Genomic DNA, 20,893 nt, shown 5'->3' with positions numbered 1-20,893 from the left:
CACGGATTGTATTTATGTAGATGTGGCCTCAGGAAGTAAAAAGGTCCTACAGTGCAGGTCATTTAAAATCTTACTAAATAATCTTCTGTCTAGTTTTTCCACATGGATTCTATAATCTGTTAAAGGAGGGGGAAAAAAGAGCATTCTTTTCTTTATTTTTGTACCTCATTAGTAAGTCCTAACCATACTCTCCCTTAGGCCCCTTTTCAACTCAGTCTGGTTCTCACATTCTTGGAAAGGACAATGGGATCTTTAAGTTCACTCAGTTTGTCTTGGGCAGGGGGCAAAATTATTTAGCCTCTGGTTGACACTCGGTCAGAGCAGCCTCCAAGCAGTACATCTAAGGAAGGCTTTGACACCTCCTCCCCTCCTCTTTTCCCAGTTTGGCATATTCTAGCCTGCGTTTTGCTCTCCTTGTAAATACGAGAGAAAATAAAACACACTGTTCAGTCTCCTTTGTCTGGAAAGCCTAGCATTTCAGTGGCTTTCTTTAAGGGGGTCCTCATTTGTAACCAGCTTTGCCATTAACGGAAATCAATCTGAATGTCCTATTATGCATCTTTTTTCTTTCCTCACAGTCTGAGATTGCCTTTGCCAAGTTTTTCTCGCTGAACCTGAAAGACCCTCTCTCATTTTTCCGTTCCCTGCCTGCAGCACCATTGAATCCCTGCAGAGCTTTCTCCGGCATAAAGGCTGTAGTGGGAGGATTGGGAGGAACCCGACCTACTCCGCTAACCCAGTGGCCTGAGCCAATCGCAAAGAGGATTGGAGTTTCCCCGGGAGCCCCCCTTCCCATGCCCTCAGTCTGACAGCCTCCTGGAAAGAGGGGCACTGGTGAGAGTGTGTTTACAATTCAAATCATTGGCTTTTTGCCCGCCCTCCTTCCAAATAAGAGGGCAGAAGCTGCTGCTGAGGTGCAAAGGGTCTTCTGAACTGCAGTGGCGCTGAGACCAGAAGATCCTCACTTCTGACTCTAACGAGGGGGAAAGGCAAGGATGGTGGAGGCTTTCTGTGCTACCTGGAAGCTGACGGACAGCCAGAACTTTGATGAGTACATGAAGGCTCTAGGTAGGTAACAGTATGACTCGCTGTTTCCTTCTTAACTTGCGCCTTCAGATACACGCAGATTCTCTTTTTCACCCATCAGGTCAGCAAGAGACAAAGACAGATCACATTGTCCTAACCAGATGCTAGGCTATGCATTTCCCAGTGAATGGATTTTTAACCTGGAATTTACCTGCTTTCTCGCCCAGGACCAAATAACAAGAGAATTTGATATTCTGTGGAGAATGTGAAACTTCTGTGACTTTTTTTTTTTCCTGCATTCACTTATTTGTGCTCAGTAGTTTTATTACATCATTAATGGGCTAAATCATGCTCTAATGTAACTTACACTTTAGAATGTAGATTCTAGGATCAGTAAGTAAGTAGATTCCTGCTTTGTGGGCTATTTTGGAAGTTGATGCTGACTGTACTGTTTCTCTTTGCTATGTTAGGTGTGGGCTTTGCCACCAGGCAGGTGGGAAATGTGACCAAGCCAACGGTGATTATCAGTCAGGAAGGAGACAAAGTGGTGATCAGGACTCAAAGCACGTTCAAGAACACAGAGATTAGTTTCCATCTGGGAGAAGAGTTTGATGAAACCACTGCAGATGACAGAAACTGTAAGGTGAGAAGGAAGCTGCTTCTTTTCAGGTGTGAAGTTGGAGAGAGAGGAATGAAAGATAAAGGTTTCCAGTAGATGTTGGGAAGTGGAGAATGTTTTCAGTATTTCAGTTCAGGGAGAAGGACACCAAAGTTAATTTAGCATTCTGGTGAGCATATGTTGTTATGTTCTGAACAATGGGCACTTTTGTATAGCTCAAATCTTGATTGTATTTGTTGCTTACCATACATTTTTTACATTTCGTATCAAACATATTTCAGAAACTATCTAATAGTGCTTGTTTAAAAGAAAGATTACACTTTGTTTAATCCCTCTGGTTATCTCAGATCAACTAAATAAACAATTTGCCTCATTCTTAAGCTCTATTCAAACCAGAAGTGTGACTAGTCAGAAAACACTAGTTTAAGATTTTTATTTATAATATATGAAGTTTTTGTATGTAGATGTACACATTTCAATCAAATTATGGATTACTAGAATTTACATAATAATAAATCTAGAAGTAACAGAGGATGTGGTACCAATAGGATAATTAGTTGATCACGACTGATTCAATTATACAACTCTGTCAAAAGTCATGTCATTTGTTTTCCATATCAGAAATCTGACTTGTACTCATTGCTATGTTCTGCATTTTGTTGTTGGTCTCACTCAGTCTGTTGTTAGCCTGGATGGAGACAAACTCATTCATGTACAGAAATGGGATGGCAAAGAAACAAATTTTGTAAGAGAAATTAAAGATGGCAAAATGGTTATGGTAAGTAATGACAGTTCTTGCTTTTTACCCTCTCCCCACCCTTCTCAAGTCCCTCCCTCTTGCTCCCTCCCTGCTCCTCCCCCTCTCCTTTCCTGCCCCTCTGCCTCTTCTCCTCCCTCCTCATCTCCCCCTTCCTCTCTCCCCCTCTTCCTTACAAACAATTTCTCTAATGATGGAGCAGTATCACAAACTGGGAGTATTATGCCTTGACCAAGCCTTCCTCAGACACTTTTTGTGTGGACTAATGATTTTTTGACAATACAAAGTCAAGTAGGCTCATTCATTTATGTGGGAGCAGATTGCTTTACATATTCTTTCTAAGATGACAACAGAAAAGATTTTGTTTTGTTGTTACTATTTAAGAAAATTGACTATTGTTCCCTTTTCCTCCCCTTGACTATTGCAGTCAGAGCTGTTCTAGATTGAGATATTCTCGCTTCTGTGGAAGTGAAGTGGGGAGCACAGAGACAGTTTTCCTTTCATGGTAAAGGATATTTGCCCACATTATTTTTCTTCAATAATCAACAAAAGAAAGAATTCATTTCTAACAGATTCAATCTGAAGTTTTCTTTCATGCTTTTACCTCCACTGTTTTTTCCTGCATACAGAAAAGCAGACAGCTCAACTGTGGCATGTACGGCTGTAATCAGGCCAGACTGAGTTCAAAAAGGAAGGTTGAAACAATGGATGGCAAGGATACAGGATGCTCTTGAAAATCACAGCAATATATAAAAATAATGACCACCAAAATCCTCTAAACTTTGTAAAGTGGTTTTATAGCAAGTCTTCAAGTTGGACTTGACATTGAAGTAATAGAGCCAGCGTTCCTCATTAGACTCACCTAACCACTGGGTTCACACATGCTAAAACATGACAGCCAAAGCAAGGAGAACATTTGTACATTTACATTTTCCTGTTGATTTTGGAACAAGTCATTCCAAATGCCATTGGCTCAAAAGACGTGGTTTTCTAAAGACTACTCAAAATTTATCTAGATTATGAAGTGAAAACTGTTATTTTGAAAGCCTATTATAAATCTCATTCACTTTCAAAGCAGATAGCTGAGACAACAATGTAGACAATTCATTCCTCACCCCAATTTGCTCAATTATCCAGATAATTTAAGACTAAAGAAATTCTTTTGACCTCAGTCTAAATTGTTAATTTCAGCTTGCACTTCTCATTTTAGAGACATGAACTATGTATACATATTATTCACTGAAAAAATATGTGGTTTTTTTTGTTTAAGAAATGAAGAGCTTATGCAGTGTTTAATGTCTATAAAATTATTTTGCATAATATTTAGATCATATACGAGATAATCTTTAAAATCCAGCTACTGATGTTCCTGTGTAAAAAGATTTGATTATCTTTTGAATCTTTCAGACTCTTACTTTTGGTGATGTGGTTGCTGTTCGCCACTATGAGAAGGCATAGAAAAGTTCCTGGTCTGGGGCTGGAGAAGCTCTTCAATTTTTTCTGTTTACTAAAGTCTCAGTGCTATCCTGCTATTACAGCACAGCTGATCACTAATTAGAAGGTTATCCTTGGTGTGGAGGTGGAAATGGTGATTTAAAAACTTGTTACTTCAACTAACTAGCCCAATTTTAATCTCCAAATTTATCATGTTTTATAATTCACGTTAAAAATTTATCAATTTTTTATAAAGAATGTACATTTTATAATTTCCTTTGGAATGCAAGTCAAATTGGAATAAAAATTTTACATGTGAAATTTTGTCATTGTTTTTAATATCATTAATCTGGCTAGGAATCGTATATTAGAGAATTGTAAATGAAATAGCCATTCTTATGGCATAAAGTAGGGCTAAAAAAGTTAGTTGTTTAAAATACTAATTTACAAAAAAAGAAAAAAAGCAAAAACCTTATGACATGTAGAAATGCCACAGTTTTGGTTGAGACTTCCATGGAGAATCTGTAATGATTAAATTCACTTGGCCAAGACTCAAAGAAGCCTTATTATAGTGGGTTGGGCTACAGAAATGATGTTTTTATTAGAAACAGATATTCTGATAAAGCAAAATGATGTACATCAAAATGTTTTATTAAAAGGTAAATATATAATCATAATATTATATAATCAAAGTTTCTTATTGAAGAAAGGCAAATCGGAAAAGGAAATGAGTTTCGTCCTGAATTATAAAGATGTTTCTCCAAACAACTAAATTGAGTTGGACTAAGTCAACAGGAGTGCAAAATGGAATACTGTGCACAAAAGCACTCAAATTCCTTTTTTGGCAGGGGAAGGAGGAGGTGACTGAGTCAACCAAACCAAAGCAGATATCTCTCTGTAACTGGCTAGGATTTGCACTTGTGATGTATAAACAAACAAATATTATTTTGTATTTCATTATTTACAAGACGATTTTTATACATTTTCTCAACTTCACAATGAGAAGCAAGAAGGAAGGTATTAGTTTTTATTTTGAGGAAAGACAGGTGTTATTGTTTTTCCAATGAGGAAATTGAAGATTAAATTCACGTGTCTAAGTTCTCATGACTACTAAATAAAACTGAGAACTGCAATCTTTGCAATTTTTCCCCTTATTTCCTCTCCAAAAGTAATATTTCAGCTTTTTCTTGAAATAAAAATGCAAAATTTTATTTTCACTGATCATTCCTTAGGAAATCTTTTTTTCTGTTAGCCTTGGTGCTAGGGGGTACATAATGTTGTATTCATTTTTAATTTGTCTAGTGATTTCAGTAAGTTTTTATAAGTAATTTAAGGTCCAATTAACTTATAGCTGTAAGTATGAGGGAAATTCCTTTTTATTTTTATTTTTTAAGAGATGGGCTCTTGCTATGTTGCCCAGGCTGGTCTGGAACTCCTGAGGTCAAGACTCCCAAGTAGTGAATAGCTAGGACTACTGGCCCACCACCATATGTGGCTTACCTCTGTCATTAACAGCATGAAGCAGAACATTGAGAGAGTATTGGCTCCAACTGTTTTGACAGTCATCATCTCTGCTTCTGGTGGAGGGTTGCTTAACCCTTAGTGATTTCAGCCTATGCTCTAGTATAAGCACAGATTATGGCTTTCTTATTATTAAAGATACAAGGCCAAGGATGGGGATTTATTTTCAGCTCATTATAATGAGGCCAAATAACATTCTGTTGGCATTAATTTCCATAACAACTGTCTCACAGAGTAAAGGATGGAAAGGTTCTGGTTGGCCTAAATGACAAACAAAAATACAATGGGCTACAAGACCAACAGTTGGGGTGGTAGACCAAATGCAGTTTTCCAGGAAGAAAATGAACAGATTCTTGCTTCCTAAAACCAAATTCTATCTCACACAGTAATCTTTCAATATACTAACTTTCCTGGTTTGCCTTTTTTTTTTTTTTTTTTTTTAAACATAGTTAAAGGTAAGGAAAAAATTTCCAAGACCAAAGGCAATTTTACTAACAGGCCCAAGAAGAACATGTCTTGAATTCCAAGACCTCAACGATACAAACTAGACTAAGGCTGTTTTGTTCTGTCCTTATCTTACATGTGTTTTCCCTCACCCAGATATGCACACTCCCAATGATACATACATACACCTGGAGTATAGACATCTACAAATGTATGCTCAGGGTTGAGGTATACCAACAGAGATGTAGGGGCACTGTAGTTTTGTGACTCTTAAAGAGAGGGTATAAAGAAAAATCAAAGAAAGCAGAGTGAGTAGAAAGGAAGATGGGCACCCACTAATTTTAATATACTCTATTTTAATATACTGTTTTAGGATTGCAAACATTTCTTAAGTTTCCAAATGTGTATACCTCATTTTATGATTACTTACTGAAAAGCTATTTCACCAATTTACTTCCAGTAAAGAGTACTGAAACTGAAAAAAAAAGAAGAGTGAACATAGCTATTTCTACAATTTATCCTTTTCCTATTTTTAAAATGTTTGGACTAGAAAGTCATATGTTATTTTGCTACCCTTAAAGTTGTTCTTTCTCACTAGCTCACCGTTTTTCTTCCTGCTTCATTTTCTCCCATACTCTGGAAATTGTGGACTGAGAAACTCCAAGGACCATTTCGTCCACCATTGGAATGCACTTTGGTTCTTGAAAGGCTTTTGAATCATCCCAAAGCTGAGGCAAGACTTGGACAGCCCTGGCAGGACTTGAAACAGAGGCGCCTTGATTGTCATTTCAAAGCCCCTTTTATGAGACACACTCCCATTAAATTACACGGATACAAAAAAAGGTTGTCTGATGGGGAACAAATACACTCTACAACATCTTTTATGAAGTTAGTAATTCTGGAAGACACTTTCTTCTCCAAAGGAATTCCACACCTTATGAATTTAAATTCTTAGCTGTGTTATCTTAAAGAGGTCTGCATTCTCATAAATGTAAAGAGGAGAAACACAGAGCATAGGACCCAATGCACTCTGGGGATTTGGGCTTCTTTGCCAGACTAAGTAGCTTCAAATATTCCTTGGAAGAGTAAAATCAACTGCCTCTATGATTTCCATGCATCTCTAGAATGCATAGAGCATGATTCTGAGGCATATTCTATAAAAAACAAAAAACAACACCTGTTGTCTTTGAGCAGTGGTTCTCAAACATCACCATCAAGGCTTGTGAAAACACAAATTGCTGAAATTGCTGAAATTGCTGAAATTGCTGGGATACGTCTGGGTTGGGGCCTGGAAATGTGCACTTCAGAGTTCCCAGGTGGTGCTGATGCTGCTCGCCCAGAGACTGCCACTGGAGATCCACTGCGCTATCAAAAACTTCTGCTGGTCTTGTCCAAATCATGATACTTCAGGGCTTTCTGCATCACATCTTGCTGAGGAGCCCTATCCATTTAGGGCCTGGTGGTGTTTAAGGAAGATGATCTGCGTGGGTTTGGATGAAGAACATTCCTTCCCAGGCCAGTCACTGACGCTTAGAAACGAGAGTGCTAATAGCTATGCAAGGACTGAAGGTCAGGCTAACCGACCGGCGGCGGAACCTGCCCTTGCACGTGATAGGCTGGGCGTCTACACCGCAGCGTTCTTCTACCTCCTCCCCACTCCGGGCCTCACGGTCTGAGTGGAACCGCGGGACAGCCCGAGCCTCCCGGCTCCGTGCCACGGCCAGCCATGGCGCTGCTGGCCGCTCTCGTCTGCTGTCTGCTGGCCGCCTGGTACGGCCGCCCGGGCCTCGGGCTGCCCCTGGCGCCAGCTGGCGGCCGGCGGCCGGCGGTTGGTGAGTCGTCCGCGACCCTCCTCCTCCCAGGAGCTGCCGGGAGCGCTGGGCGGAAGCGCCCGAGCAAAGTCGGGGAAAGTACGGGGGCAGCTGCGCGCCCGGCCGAGGCTTGGCCAGCCGGGCCCCCGACGCGGCGGGCGTGGGCTGACGCTGCGGGGCGCAGGGAGGGCAAGGGCGACGGCGACCGAGGGAGCGGAGAGCGAGGTCGTCGCGCCGGGAGATTGGGGCTGGGCTGGGGGAATGCCCGCGCCTGTGGGGGCGCTCCAAGGGCGGGATTCCGCCAGCAGGGCATTTGTTTACATCCTGCGTCCTCCTTGCTTTGGTCTGTGGGGAAGGAAGGAAATGCTGCACGTCTCACGGAAAAAGGAAGCTGGGAGTCGGGTGTCTCCCACCTGCCCCGAATCTGCCCAGAGCGGAGCGGGACGGCGGAGTTTCCCTTTCACCTCAGGGGTGTAAATTTCAGTCGCACTCAGAGTATCTTCTGTCCTGCCCACGGAGTGGCTTTTTATGCCGCTCCCCAATCAGAGCGACTCAACACTCAACCCAGTGCCAGTTAAAGTGGTAGTTCACTAAGCGTGGGCTGCGACCCGCAGCTCAGCTGCACCTAACTTGTTAGAATTGCAAATTTTCAGCCTCACCCTAGACTTACAGAATCCAAAACTCTGAAGGTGGGGCCCGACAATGCGCTGTTTAGCAGACTCTCCAGGTGATTCTGATAGACGCTAAAGTTTGAGAATCACTGGTCCAGAATAGATAAATGTTTGATGAGAGATTATACGATGCCATCTGAACGTTCGGTTTTAAAAATCAAGATGCCCCCACCTCCCGACTCCCTTTAAAAATAATTGCTCTGTTAGAGGAAAAATAAAATTAGAGAAGTGGAGAGCTGTCCCTGAGAGTCAGTAATACGTTTAGCGCTGAAACTTCTCTTTTTCTTTGTCTCTGCTCTCTCTCAGGACTTTGGGAATGCTCTAGGAAAATGGTCTTCTCTTTGTTGGAAAGCCAAGTCCTCGTGACTCAGCTGTCAGGCAATCTGAAACAGGAACTGTGAATCTGGTTTCCCAACTGTGGCAAATGTCAGTCATAACAAGATATTGCTACAAAATGTTTATGTATGCTGGTTTCTGCGTTTATTTAAGCTGGAGTTGTTTTACTTTAATTCCATGACTTTTGAGGATTTTGAGATTAAATGTCTCAGGTTGCATCAGGCCAATCAATGGCAACTTCCCCTTTCGGTTTTAAGGATCTGACAGCTTAAGGACTCAGTGAACACTTTTCTTGGGACAGCTACAAGGTTGAATGACCTACTATTGAAGAGGAAGGGAGGAGGGTAACTGGAGTTCAAAGGCCTGAAGTGAAGCTCAGTTTCCCAATTCACATTGCATATCCTATTTTACATGTTTTCCACTTGATGTGGCCATTCCTTCCTCCTCCTCCCAGCCCCAAATGCTTGGACTTCCTTTTCAGCATCCGGCATGCCTGGCCTCTGCTTGCTTGTTTTGTGTTTGTGTGTTTAAATTTCTAGCCTCAGCTTTCTGCCCTGTCAAGTCCCTATAGTCAAACACCTATTTAAACAACAACCATATGTCCAAACATATGAACTATGATTCATGGGTCCTTTAGGATAAATTATAACATTTTCTTTGACTTAAATATTTTCTGCTATAATTTTGAGCATTTACCTAGATGCATTGAACACACACACACACACACACACACACACACACACAGACATTTTTGGAAATCTTTTTAAAGATGATCTGCAGAACAAGAAAGTAATTAGATATAGTGGAAAGAACTTTGGGCTCTGAACCAGGGAACCTACATTGGAATGTGGGCTCTGCCACAGGCCAGGGCAGTGGCCTTGGAAACACATACAGACATACATGCACACACACATGCACATAACATTTTGTATACAATTCCATTAGGGGTGGGAAGTGAGACCTTCTGAGGTTCATTATGCATAAATCCCAGGTTAAGAACCTATCAGAGCTCTGTTCTTGACTTCTGTTTAAAGATATCTCTCAGTGAGTCTAAGTAATTGCCCCCTCGTTTCTCTGTCAATGCCAAGTAGTAGGAAGAGCATTAGGCAGGAGAGACTGGTTCCAGGTGAGCTTTCATTACTGAGTCGCCATGTGATCTTGAGGAAATCTTGAAACCTGTCTTTGCCTAAATGTCATCATATATAAATAAAGAATATTTGTTGAGGGCCTGCTGCAGGTGAGGCATATTCTAGATGCTGGAGATATATAAATCCAGGTACTAGATTACATCAGAGGGATGTGCCCTTAATACATTTTAAGTTTTGGTTTATAAAAATTGATTATGTTTATAATCTCACTTTTCTTAATCTTCACAGTATCTCATAAGTAGATGCTGTCATTATCTATTTTCATGTGAGGCAAGTGAGACTGAGGACATTTGAATGTGAGCACACACACACAGGCAGTGGGTGCCATTAAGGCCAACGTAGACACTGGAGTCAGACATCCTGGATTCATATTTTAGATCTGTTGAGGATGATATATGTAACTTGAACATAATCTCTGTGCATTTCAGTTTCTTATCTGTAAAATGGAAATAATAATGAGTTAATACATGTAAAGCATAAAAAACAGTACTAAACATAAGTGCTCAGTGAATTTTAAGTATTACTTGGAAATGGGGAATTTGAAATTCAACGTTTGCAGTTACAAAATAATAACAGGAAAATTAACATAGAGCTTACTTGATGTCTTATACTTTCTAAGGACTTTACTTCTACTAAGTCACTTAAACCTTACATTAGGTACTATTATTATTCCCATTTTGCAGATGAAACAGGTCAAGATCACACAGCTAGATTAGTAGGTGGCACAGCTTGGATTGGAAGTCAGACAGCTTGACTCTCCACTCTTAATCACAACACTATACTTGTTAAGGAACCCATGAAGGTTTTTTTTTCCCCCTAGACTTAGTTGCTTGCCACACAGAAAGCAAATTACTGAGACAAGGAGGATTGTCAAGGAAGAAAGGAAATTTATTGCAGAGGACATCAACAGGGAGGTGGGAGGACTGCCTCAATACCCCTTTCTGACTGATAGGATCAGGGTTTTACCTAGAGGGGAAATGAATAATGCAAATAATGCATGAAGTGAGTCAGCATCATTACATGTTTGGGGTGGGGTGCAGGGCACGCAAGCACAGTGAGAAATCATACTGGCACATACATTACATGATCAAAAAATGGCGGGTAAGCCTCTGTAGGGTGGAGATTTTAGCAGTGTAATGAGCTAGTGGGTAATATTGGTCATTCTTTCAGTCTTGTGTGCATGCAGGTAGTGGGGAATAGGTTCATCGTGGAGTGCTGCTTGACTTCTCTGAACTATCGGGTATTGTAAGGCCTTGTAATTATCTCCTTACTATTTCTGAAAAACAACTCAAAAGGGAGAGGATCAATGAAAGAGAAAATTACCAAGTTCTGGTCAGCAAATCTTACCAGCCTGGGAACTTGAAACATAAGAAAACTGCAAAAAGGCATTTTTGTTCGTAGAGCTGGTTACATACTGCCATGTGTAATTTACTATACCTTAATATTCTACAAATAATAAAAATACTTGTTTACATTAAAATGATTTGCATTATCTACTTATACCCCAAGGAAAGGCATCTTTTAGGGTTATTCTGAGCTATTGGCCATCTCTACTTCGTGTGCTGGATAAATTGTATCTAAGCTGACAATAAAGGTTGGGTTATTTCCTGCATTATGGGATAAAATAAACCAAATTACTCTTGCAGATGTTTTCAAATGGTAACTAAGTGCTGAGTCATTATCCATAAAGACTATTTTAAGTCTACTTCCTTTTGAATCTTTTGTCTACCACTTTTTATTTGTGAACTTAAATATGTTATAAAATTATTACAACAACGATGTTGGGAAGAAACAATCAAAAGATAACTCACCATTTCCACCTTAACAAATTAATTGTTTTCACTTTATTATCCCAGCTTTGGGTTTTATTCAAGTTTTATCATCTTTGTATAGATAAAAGTTTGCATTCTCCTTATTTGCTCTTTGCTTCTGGTACATTATATGCTACTTTGCCACTTCTGATGTGTTTGTGATGTAAATTAGTCATAATCAGAATTCATAAACTCAAAGTGTGAAAAAAACTCAATATTAAAACAATTTGAAAATTGTTTATGATAAGGCAGCAAAATCATTTTATATATATGGAAATTATATATAATCAAACTTGGGGGCCCTTCAAAACGAGGGTTTCGAGTTTGACTCTGTCATTTATTAGCTGTGTATACTTGAGCAAATGTCCTAATTGATCTAGCATTAGTTTCTCAGCTTCTAAAATGAGAATCATGATTCCTACTTCAGAGAGTAGTTTTGAGAATGAAATGACATAATACATTTAAATTGCTTATCACAGTGCCTGGCACATGGTAAATGCTTAATATAGAGAGATACTACTATGATTATTTGTTCTACTATTACCTTCAATGAAAGAATCTTCCTTAAGATGATTTCTGAGCTGTTATGGTATTAAATGGGTTTGGCTTCTCCCTGAAAACCCAATGGAAGCATCCTTCTTAATGACTGCTTCCCTTAATAGTATTAACGTTTTATACAAGTGTACGACAGAAAATGTACTTCTACTAAATAACTTGTAAGAACCACTGGGAATTCCTATTTTTGGCTTAAAGCTAGTATTAAAGATTTATGTTCTTTCAATTTATGTTGAGAGGCAAGGTTATACAAGAAATTGAGTGATATATAGTTCCTTGTTCTGCAATCTACTCACCATGCAATCCTAACAAACTGCATATTTCTATGCCGACTTTCTACAAAAAGAATGTAAATAATTTCCAAAACCTTAAATTCTACCAAGAGACAGGCTATAAGACACAAGATGATATTATCACTGACCTCCTGGAATAATATCTCCATATATTTTACTATGCAAACTTCTCCTTGTTATTTAGTCTTTCTTAGGTAGTCAATATTAACTGAGCTCATCAGTTTTGACACACGTAAGTGGTAAATTCTTCCTATGTTCTTTGAATCCTCATCTCCACACAGGAAAGGGTTGTATTTAACTTCGGACATATGAACATTTAAATTACTAAGCCTCCATCATAGGGAGGAACAACTGTCTCTAGTCTCACTGTATATATTCGTATGAGAATTCCAATATCAAAAAAGTAGATTTATCAGTATTTTTTTTCTAATCAACAGGACAATTTTGGCATGTGACAGACTTACACTTAGACCCTACTTACCACATCACAGATGACCACACAAAAGTATGTTCTTCATCCAAAGGCGCAAATGCCTCCAATCCTGGTCCTTTTGGAGATGTTCTGTGTGATTCTCCATATCAACTTATTTTGTCGGTATTTGATTTTATTAAAAATTCAGGACAAGAAGCATCTTTCATGATATGGACAGGGTAAGTGATTATAGAAACACTATGAATTACTCAGTATTTATCCACAGTATCCTCAGTTTCGTTAGAATGGTAAATTCCATACAAAGATGAATTATGTCATAAGAATTATTTGGTTTAAAAAATACTAGGTCAAATTAAACAACATTATTAGAGATAAGAACAATTTTAGAAGTCACAATATATTCTTTTTGGATAGACATTTTTTAGTGTTAGGTATTTTTTAGTGTTAACAAAGAGACAAATTCATAAACAGCAGACTTGTATCAGTGTCTTGAGGTATTGATTCATGTGATAATATGTCTTGATTAAATAATCAAAGGCAAAAGACAACAGTGGGAATTAACCAGTAATGGCAATTTTGTAAAGCATTATCTTCAAGTGGTATAACTAACTAGTTCCACATCACAGTAAAGAGGTCTGTATTTCTTGTACCTGGAATAATGGCCATGGCTAATACTTGTAGAGTGTTTACTTTGTACTAAGCACTGTTTTAATTAATCTATACATGGTAATTTATTTAATCTTTACAATAGATATTATTATTATTCCCATTTTACAGATGGGGAAATAAAGGCACTGAGAATCTAACTTACGCAAGTGTACACAACTAGTAATTGGCAAAACTGGGATTTGAATCCAGTCATTTTGGCTCTAGAATCTTTGCTTTTAATTGCTGTAGTTTTCTATCTCTCATAAATCTTCAATCTGGCAGTGAAAGAGACTAGGACTTTAGGATTTCTGGTGTGTTTTTTGTATTACATTTTTGTTAATTTTCTATTTTATAGAATAGAAAGTTCTATTCTATAGCCAGGCATCATTCATAAGTCTAGTGGTGCTTTATGAAAACTGATTTGTTCTTTATGATTCTGTCTTTTTTTCAGGGATAGCCCACCTCATGTTCCAGTAACTGAACTCTCGACAGAAACTGTTATAAATGTGATCACTAATATGACAACCACCATTCAGAGGCTCTTTCCAAATCTCCAGGTTTTCCCTGCACTGGGTAATCATGACTATTGGCCACAGGTAAATTTGACATCAGCTTCCAGAAGTGCTTAGAGGATTTTTCCTAGCAGTAGTGTCAAGATTATGACAATGACAAGTCAGTAATAGGGTATGGGACTGGGTCATGGACATAGAGTGGGCTCTTAATGCTAACCATCCACCAAGGCAAAGACAAGTGCTTTGGGGACTTTAAAAGGATTCCTTTGATAATTCATAAAGAGTTGTGTCAATAGTGAGTTTTCAGAAGCAAATTACCCAGTTTGTGGTTATTAATTCCCATTTACCTTCATGATCTTTTTCAGTTTCTCCTTTCTTTTGAATAATGTTCTTGTTCATTTGTATTTCCATGACAGGGTTAGCAAGGACAAATATTTACATTTTCCGTAATTTCTATTATGTATACAAAGATCTGCATATTCTGATATAAGTTAGATGGTGATTAAAAACAAAAACATAACAAATTACCATAAGAACCAACAAGGGAGGTCCATGTTCAAGTCCTGTTTATCTAATTAAGATGTGATTCAAGGCAGAGTCTGTTTAGAACATTTTTGACTGATGTAGGCCTGGCTCCAACCAGAGTGGTTATTTGATGAACAACCTATGCATAAAAGCTGGATACCAGTTCTGGTTACAGGTTCCTGTTATAGTATAGAATCTTAGATTTGTATAAATTCAAGAGATTCCAGAGATTGTTGTTTAGTCCAGGGCTTGGCAAACTGTTGCCTATGATCCACATTCAGCCTGCTGCCTGTTTTTGTAAATAAAGTTTTATTGGAGCACAGCTAGGTTTCCATTCATTCTGTAGTGGCTGCTCTTGTGTTATAATGGCAGAGTAGAGTAGTTGCAGTGGAAACCATATGGCCTATAAGCCTAAAATATGTATTATCTTACCCTTTATAGGAAGAGTTTGCTGACCACTGGTCTGCATCAACCCTTCATTTTATAGATGAGAAAACTGAGGCCCAGTAAGGTTAAGTGCTTGTCTAAGTGTTCACAAGCCCTTAGTGGCATTGCCTACATTCCAGATCTTTTCACCCCAGACCTGTGTTAAGTTAGACCAGCATACTTTCATACATTCCTTGTTCTTGCCTAACATACAAAATATTTCCCAAACATGATAATTGCTTTCATGCCTCTCTTTGTCCACATTTTTCTCTTTGCTTAGGATATCTTTTCCATCTCACGTCAAATGGATGATCAGTGGGGGTTTTGAGGTTTTGATTATTTTTGCTATTCTAACCTGAATATAGAGATTATGGAAAGTTGTACTCTAGGACAAACTTCAGTTTCAAGTGACTTCTTGGCCCTGGCCTGCCTTCTTGGAATGGGTGATAGTTGAGTCTTTGTGAGTCAGCCTCCCAAACAGTGGGCAACTTTTATTCCTGTTGAGATGTTAGACCACACAGTGCAGAGCTTGGGGACAAATGAGCTCCAGGAACCTGAGGTCACACACATTGTTTTTATGTGCCTTACATGACAGGCAGACTGGGCTAGTGGAAAATATGTGGGGTTTAGAGTCGTTAGAATATACATTTCTAACCTATCCTGTTTCTAATACGTTCACCAACTTGGGTGATTCACTTATTATCTGTGATCCGTAGATCACTCATTTGTAAATAGGAGCAATAATACCTACCTTGCAAAGTTTTTGTGAGAATTAGTGATAAGATATGAAAAGGGTATAACTTACTACCTGGCAGATAATAAGCCCTCAGTACATGGGTCAGTGCGTTACTGTAGCTTCAAGTAGTGACATGGGATAATCTTCCTGACTCCTTTGAAGATTTGTTTCATTTTACCTTTTTCTTCTTTTTGTCAAGTCAAATCTTATATTCAAACATATAGATACTATCTAACTTCGATAATATATCCCATTGTATATACAACCAGGGTAAATTGGGCAGCCTGTATATCTTTAAACTGTTAATTTTTTTCTCTTTCTACCTTATGACTTTATGTCAGAAAATCTTCTTTCTATTATTTTACTACCATCCTTCCACCTCACAGTTTCAGAAATGTCAAATGTAACATGAAAGCTCCATAATAAATTCTCCTAGAGACTAATATGTAACTTTGAAGAACATTAGGAACAAATATTAATACATTTGATAAGTGCTATTTTTCCCTTAAAACCCCATGTACATACACCATATATATACAGACGCGTGTCCCCACCCATTATATCAGAAGTAGGTATTAGTGTGGGCAGCCCAGGTATCCCTTCCCGTTGTCACTCACGGAAGCAGTCTGGGCCAGGGTCCCCATTTACTCCCACACTGGCCAGACTGGTGCCACCAAACTTATGGGTGCGTCGCTTCCCATTAGACCTCATTTCTCAACAGTAGCCATGTCATAGCCAAGAAGGAATGAGAAGGAAACACGGTGCAACAGACAGTTGGACATGAGAGTGATCGTGGATCAGATCCATTTCGGATGCCGACCAGCTATGCCTGAATAAACCACTTAACTTCTCTGGTGTTCATATTTTTCATATTTAAAATAGAGAGGAAAATCTAGAGTAAGTTTTATGTAATTTTAAGATTTTATATCCTCATACTATACTTTGGCATCCATCCCAAAGTAAACAAGTGGCCAAGACTTTGTGGCTTTTCATTATATGATGATGACGGTGATCATGATGATGATGATGACGATGCTTACCAGTTTTTAATCAGAATAGAGATTGACTAAGCTGTTGTATAATTCTCAGACAGGTAACTTTGATCTCTGACATAAACTGTAAATATATTTTGGGCAATTAATTCCAACTAAAACAAGTCATTTGGTTATTACTTGTCCCGAATGTATCCATATTTTCATCATGTTTTGGGCACATGTCATAAGAACTAATGTGACTTGGGCATAATCTTGAAAAATAACTAAGTGTTTTGATTAATACTGTAAGGGAAATGCCTCTCAGAAATAGGTATATCTCACCAATATACACAAGGAAATGAGGAAAGTGAAGATGGGGGCTTCAGTTTTTAAATATAATTCTTTTAAAAATAGAAATAAACATCCAATTTCACAAACAATTTCTGGATTTTTATTTAGTATTTACTTTCTTAAAGTTTTGTTTATTTTTTTCTCTAGAGCTTAGAGTCACCTTAAAGGTACTTTATGATAATAAAAGTAACGTTTTATACTTATATTATTAAAAAAATCAAAACATATTGCTTTAGGCTGCCATAAAGAGACTTCTCCAAATCAAAAGCACATGGTTATAAATCTCTATTCAAGGAGTTAAGAAACTTCATAATAGCTTTAACATTTCAGAGGACTTTGCTAAATTCTAAAATTATCATTTTTCCCCATTCCTTGGGCATGCTCCATCAGGCCCTGTAATTCAGGCTCAAGCCTGCCTTCAGCGTCTCTTTAATGAGCACACTCCTGGCATACCCTGGCCATGCTACAGCACGAGCTTTTCTCTGTATTTAGGACTGCATGGCTCTGTGTCTGTGTTTGTGTCTGGGCCATTGCTTCTGTTTGGATGCCCTTTCTTATTAAATTGATAAAATCCTTGTTCAAGGCCTGGTTCAAATGTTCTCTTCACCTTTTACCCTGACTCCCTGGGCCATACTTGATTGTTCTTGCTTCTGCACCTCCAGGATCTCTGTGGTAGCATCCAGCACATTGTCTAATAGTTCGCTGATTACATTTTGTCCCCCTCTCCCCAACTAAGTTATAAATTCCTTGAAGACTAAGTCTATCCAGTATTCATCCTTGCATCTCCAAATGCCTAACATAGCAGTCAGCATTCAAGTAATGTCTAAGTTAATTAATCCATATATCTTTAAAGTTTCAATGGTGGATTTTATTGTTTGTGGCCAGGATCAACTGCCTGTAGTCTCCAGTAAAGTGTACAATGCGGTAGCAAACCTCTGGAAACCATGGCTAGATGAAGAAGCTGTTCATACTTTAAGGGGAGGTAAGCAAGAGACTCACTTATCCTTCTTTTGCTTCCATTTTTATTCATATTGATTAAAGACTTAAATCTTTAATGTTTGCTTGGGTGTGCCAATTCTGGAGTGTCTCTGTATCCAGTGTTTCTGGAGGACAGTGAGTAGTGACATTGCCTGTGACAGATGCTGCCAACCTGTTTGTCTTGTGGGATGCTCTTCCCTCCCTTTACTCCCAGTCAGGTAGGTGTGTCCTACATGAAGCAAAAGCTGAACTTTGGATTTGAATGTAAAGGAAAGTATATGTTTCTAATTGGAAAATTGATTGAGAAGAGAGAATGGACACTGACATTTAAATAAGCAGCACAATTGTATAAAACAAATAACTGGTAAAGTGAAGATAAGTAAGCTTTTAACATAGACTTTGAGGTGTGTGGAAAAGTAATGCATAATTATTGCACAGTAAAGCCTTCCCTAGGTCGTTTCTAAATGTTCCCTGCTCCAGGGGCTCTCAACGCATCATTACGTAAATCCCTGACATTTTGTGAGCTTCACTCAGGTGCCCAGTGGTTAAACTAAGACCTTGGCGATTTAAAATTTTGAGAGAAATATTAAGTTAATGGCTAGACTTCTGTCAGTTGAAAGTTTTTCTTTCACTGTTTTTCTTAAACTTTTGGCTTTGCCACTATTCTGTTGTTGTTTTTGTTAACACTTGGCAAATCACGGTATATATGAATTTGAGACCTGCTGTCTTAGAATTAGGCCATAATCCTGATTAATCTAGGGAACTGTATCTAGCCCTATTCCCTCAAACCTGCAGGGTACACGGAGCGCTTTTGCAAGTAGAAGGGAGAGCCACAAAGAATGATCAAGATTCCTGAAGAGACACTCTGGATTCTTAGGAGGCTCAGCTTAAAGCAGACAGGGGCAGGCAGAGAAAAGATGACACGTGGAATGCTGGCCCTAAGGAAGAGCCATGTGAGCGTCACACTGGTATCCATTCCAATGATATCTGTCAAATCTCCGGTTAAACACTGGAGTATCATATTAAAGTTGAAAGTCATAAAAAACTTTCTGTGAAAATCTTAAACGCAGAAGTGATTTGGAGCAGGGATGCTCTGCATGAAGGGCCTCAACTTTTGTCATCCCAGAGTCCCTATTGTTATCTTCTACTAGTAGGGCCTAAAGGGCAGCTTTTCAAAAATAACTTCCAACAAATTCAAACCTATCTGCCTTGCCACTATTACAGTAAAAATCATAAGGTGTTATGACTACAGGGAAAAACAAAGGAGATTAAAGAGTCAGTTATCAGCCATGACTGAAAGATAAGGAAAGGCATGGGTGCTGAGTGGGCCCAGGACAAAGAAAGCTGGGCAAAGATCCCAATGACCAGCTCCCAATGTCACTGCGGCAGACGCTCGGGTGTTCTGTCACCACTGGTTCAGAGGCAGGACTGGGGTGATGCCTCCAAGCGCCTTCTTCCCTGGGATTGTAACAGCTCTGGCTTAGCTGATCTTTTTTTGCCTTCAGTGGTCTCCAGCAAGATCCATGTGTGTTGCCATTCTTTGGATTTTCTATTTCACAATCTCTCCCATCTTAACTTGACAGCCATATAAAAGTAGGGATCGATGTATAAATCTTTCTTTTATAAAAATCAGTCTCGTTGCTTACTGCCCAAACACTTAGTTATCTTTTCACCTGAATATTGGATCCAGCTATTTTTACCTCAATATGTGAAAGTGCCAGCATTGGCCCTGGCACATAGGTTTTCAGTTAGTGTTTAGTGTATCTGATCCTTAGCTAATGACAGCCTATGTATATGCAGACTAAACAGTGAGAAATGAGTATGAGCTTCCCAACTGGACTGTAAGCCTTAAGAGCTTGCTTTCACAATGTCTGAATATGAGTATGTGTGTGTTTCAAATTGTTTTTACAGGTGGCTTTTATTCACAGAAAGTTAGAACTAATCCGAACCTTAGGATTATCAGTCTAAACACGAACTTGTACTATGGCCCAAATGTCGTGACCCTGAACAAGACTGACCCAGCAAATCAGTTTGAATGGCTGGAAAGTACACTGAACAGCTCTCAGCAAAATAAAGAGCAGGTATGTCCCACAGACCAAAATCATCAGGGGATAAACAGAAAATTAAATTTGTGTGTTTATTAAACTTGGGGCAGAATCAGGTATTAATAAAAGTATTAGAATTTGAAGATGTTTTCACATGAAACACATTATAAACTCATCTCTTCTGTTTCTTTTATTTTGCTTTGCTTTTACTGCTTTTAGGATTAATGGAAACCTATTGATATGAAAAGAGGCCAATTCAAAAAATTATAACCAGGGTCACAGTTACCTTATGTCATCAGAGTAGTATAAATGAGACAAGTGCAAATATAGTGACCTTAATAGTTTCATATTTCGTCTCTTTTTTTGGTCATAAATAGGAGAGATGGGATATTTACTTTCTAAATTTTAATTAATACACTTTCAATCTTGGGTATCCAAATGTCATTTAGTTATGATAAATGTGCAAAAATATTCTCATGCATCCTCCTTGTGTTTCTTTCTCCAGGTGTACATCATAGCACACGTTCCAGTGGGATATTTGCCTTCATCAAGGAGCATCACAGCAATGAGAGAATACTATAATGAGAGATTGATAACTATTTTTAGAAAATACAACGATGTTATTGCAGGACAATTTTATGGGCATACTCACAGAGATAGCATTATGGTTCTTTCGGACACAAAAGGTAATGTGATGTTCTGTTTGCATCTCCCCAGTCCAAGAGGCTAGAGCAAAGCAGTGAATATCCAGTACATTTACTGATTCAGTACATTAAAATTTTTGTTGAAAAAACCTGCTAGCACTAGCCTTTTCTGAGTTACCTTTGATAATTGTATGA

General features: G+C 38.7%; 2 protein-coding genes across 2 annotated transcripts; both read left to right on the top strand.

The window, feature by feature from the left end:
- Positions 1-702: 702 nt before the first annotated feature.
- FABP7 (fatty acid binding protein 7, brain) lies at positions 703-4,157 on the top strand. Its single transcript, XM_012643812.1, has 4 exons — positions 703-1,068; positions 1,497-1,669; positions 2,322-2,423; positions 3,810-4,157. The coding sequence occupies exons 1-4, from the start codon at positions 996-998 to the stop codon at positions 3,858-3,860; spliced, it is 399 nt and encodes a 132-aa protein (XP_012499266.1). The 5' UTR covers positions 703-995; the 3' UTR covers positions 3,861-4,157.
- Positions 4,158-7,302: 3,145 nt separating this feature from the next.
- SMPDL3A (sphingomyelin phosphodiesterase, acid-like 3A) lies at positions 7,303-20,784 on the top strand. Its single transcript, XM_012643802.1, has 6 exons — positions 7,303-7,633; positions 12,864-13,077; positions 13,959-14,103; positions 17,917-18,013; positions 19,921-20,090; positions 20,560-20,784. Exons 1-6 carry the CDS (start codon positions 7,528-7,530, stop codon positions 20,782-20,784), a joined length of 957 nt encoding a protein of 318 aa, XP_012499256.1. The 5' UTR covers positions 7,303-7,527.
- The last annotated feature ends 109 nt before the right edge of the window (positions 20,785-20,893 follow it).

The sequence above is a fragment of the Propithecus coquereli genome, unplaced genomic scaffold (genome assembly GCF_000956105.1).
Source record: "Propithecus coquereli isolate 6110/MARCELLA unplaced genomic scaffold, Pcoq_1.0 Scaffold200, whole genome shotgun sequence".
In the NCBI taxonomy this organism is placed as follows: Eukaryota; Metazoa; Chordata; class Mammalia; order Primates; family Indriidae; genus Propithecus; species Propithecus coquereli.
Note: the sequence above shows the minus strand (reverse complement) of the source record. Positions and strands in the feature narration are given on the sequence as shown.

What these genes read in the sequence shown, in the direction of transcription:
- FABP7 (XM_012643812.1), top strand. Translation starts at nt 996, where the DNA reads ATGGTGGAGGCTTTCTGTGCTACCTGGAAGCTGACGGACAGCCAGAAC. An exon ending in TGAGTACATGAAGGCTCTAG is followed by an intron (nt 1,069 to 1,496) that starts GTAGGTAACAGT and finishes TTGCTATGTTAG; the next exon opens with GTGTGGGCTTTGCCACCAGG. An exon ending in CAGATGACAGAAACTGTAAG is followed by an intron (nt 1,670 to 2,321) that starts GTGAGAAGGAAG and finishes GGTCTCACTCAG; the next exon opens with TCTGTTGTTAGCCTGGATGG.
- SMPDL3A (XM_012643802.1), top strand. Translation starts at nt 7,528, where the DNA reads ATGGCGCTGCTGGCCGCTCTCGTCTGCTGTCTGCTGGCCGCCTGGTAC. An exon ending in ATCATGACTATTGGCCACAG is followed by an intron (nt 14,104 to 17,916) that starts GTAAATTTGACA and finishes GTTTGTGGCCAG; the next exon opens with GATCAACTGCCTGTAGTCTC. An exon ending in TGTTCATACTTTAAGGGGAG is followed by an intron (nt 18,014 to 19,920) that starts GTAAGCAAGAGA and finishes TTGTTTTTACAG; the next exon opens with GTGGCTTTTATTCACAGAAA.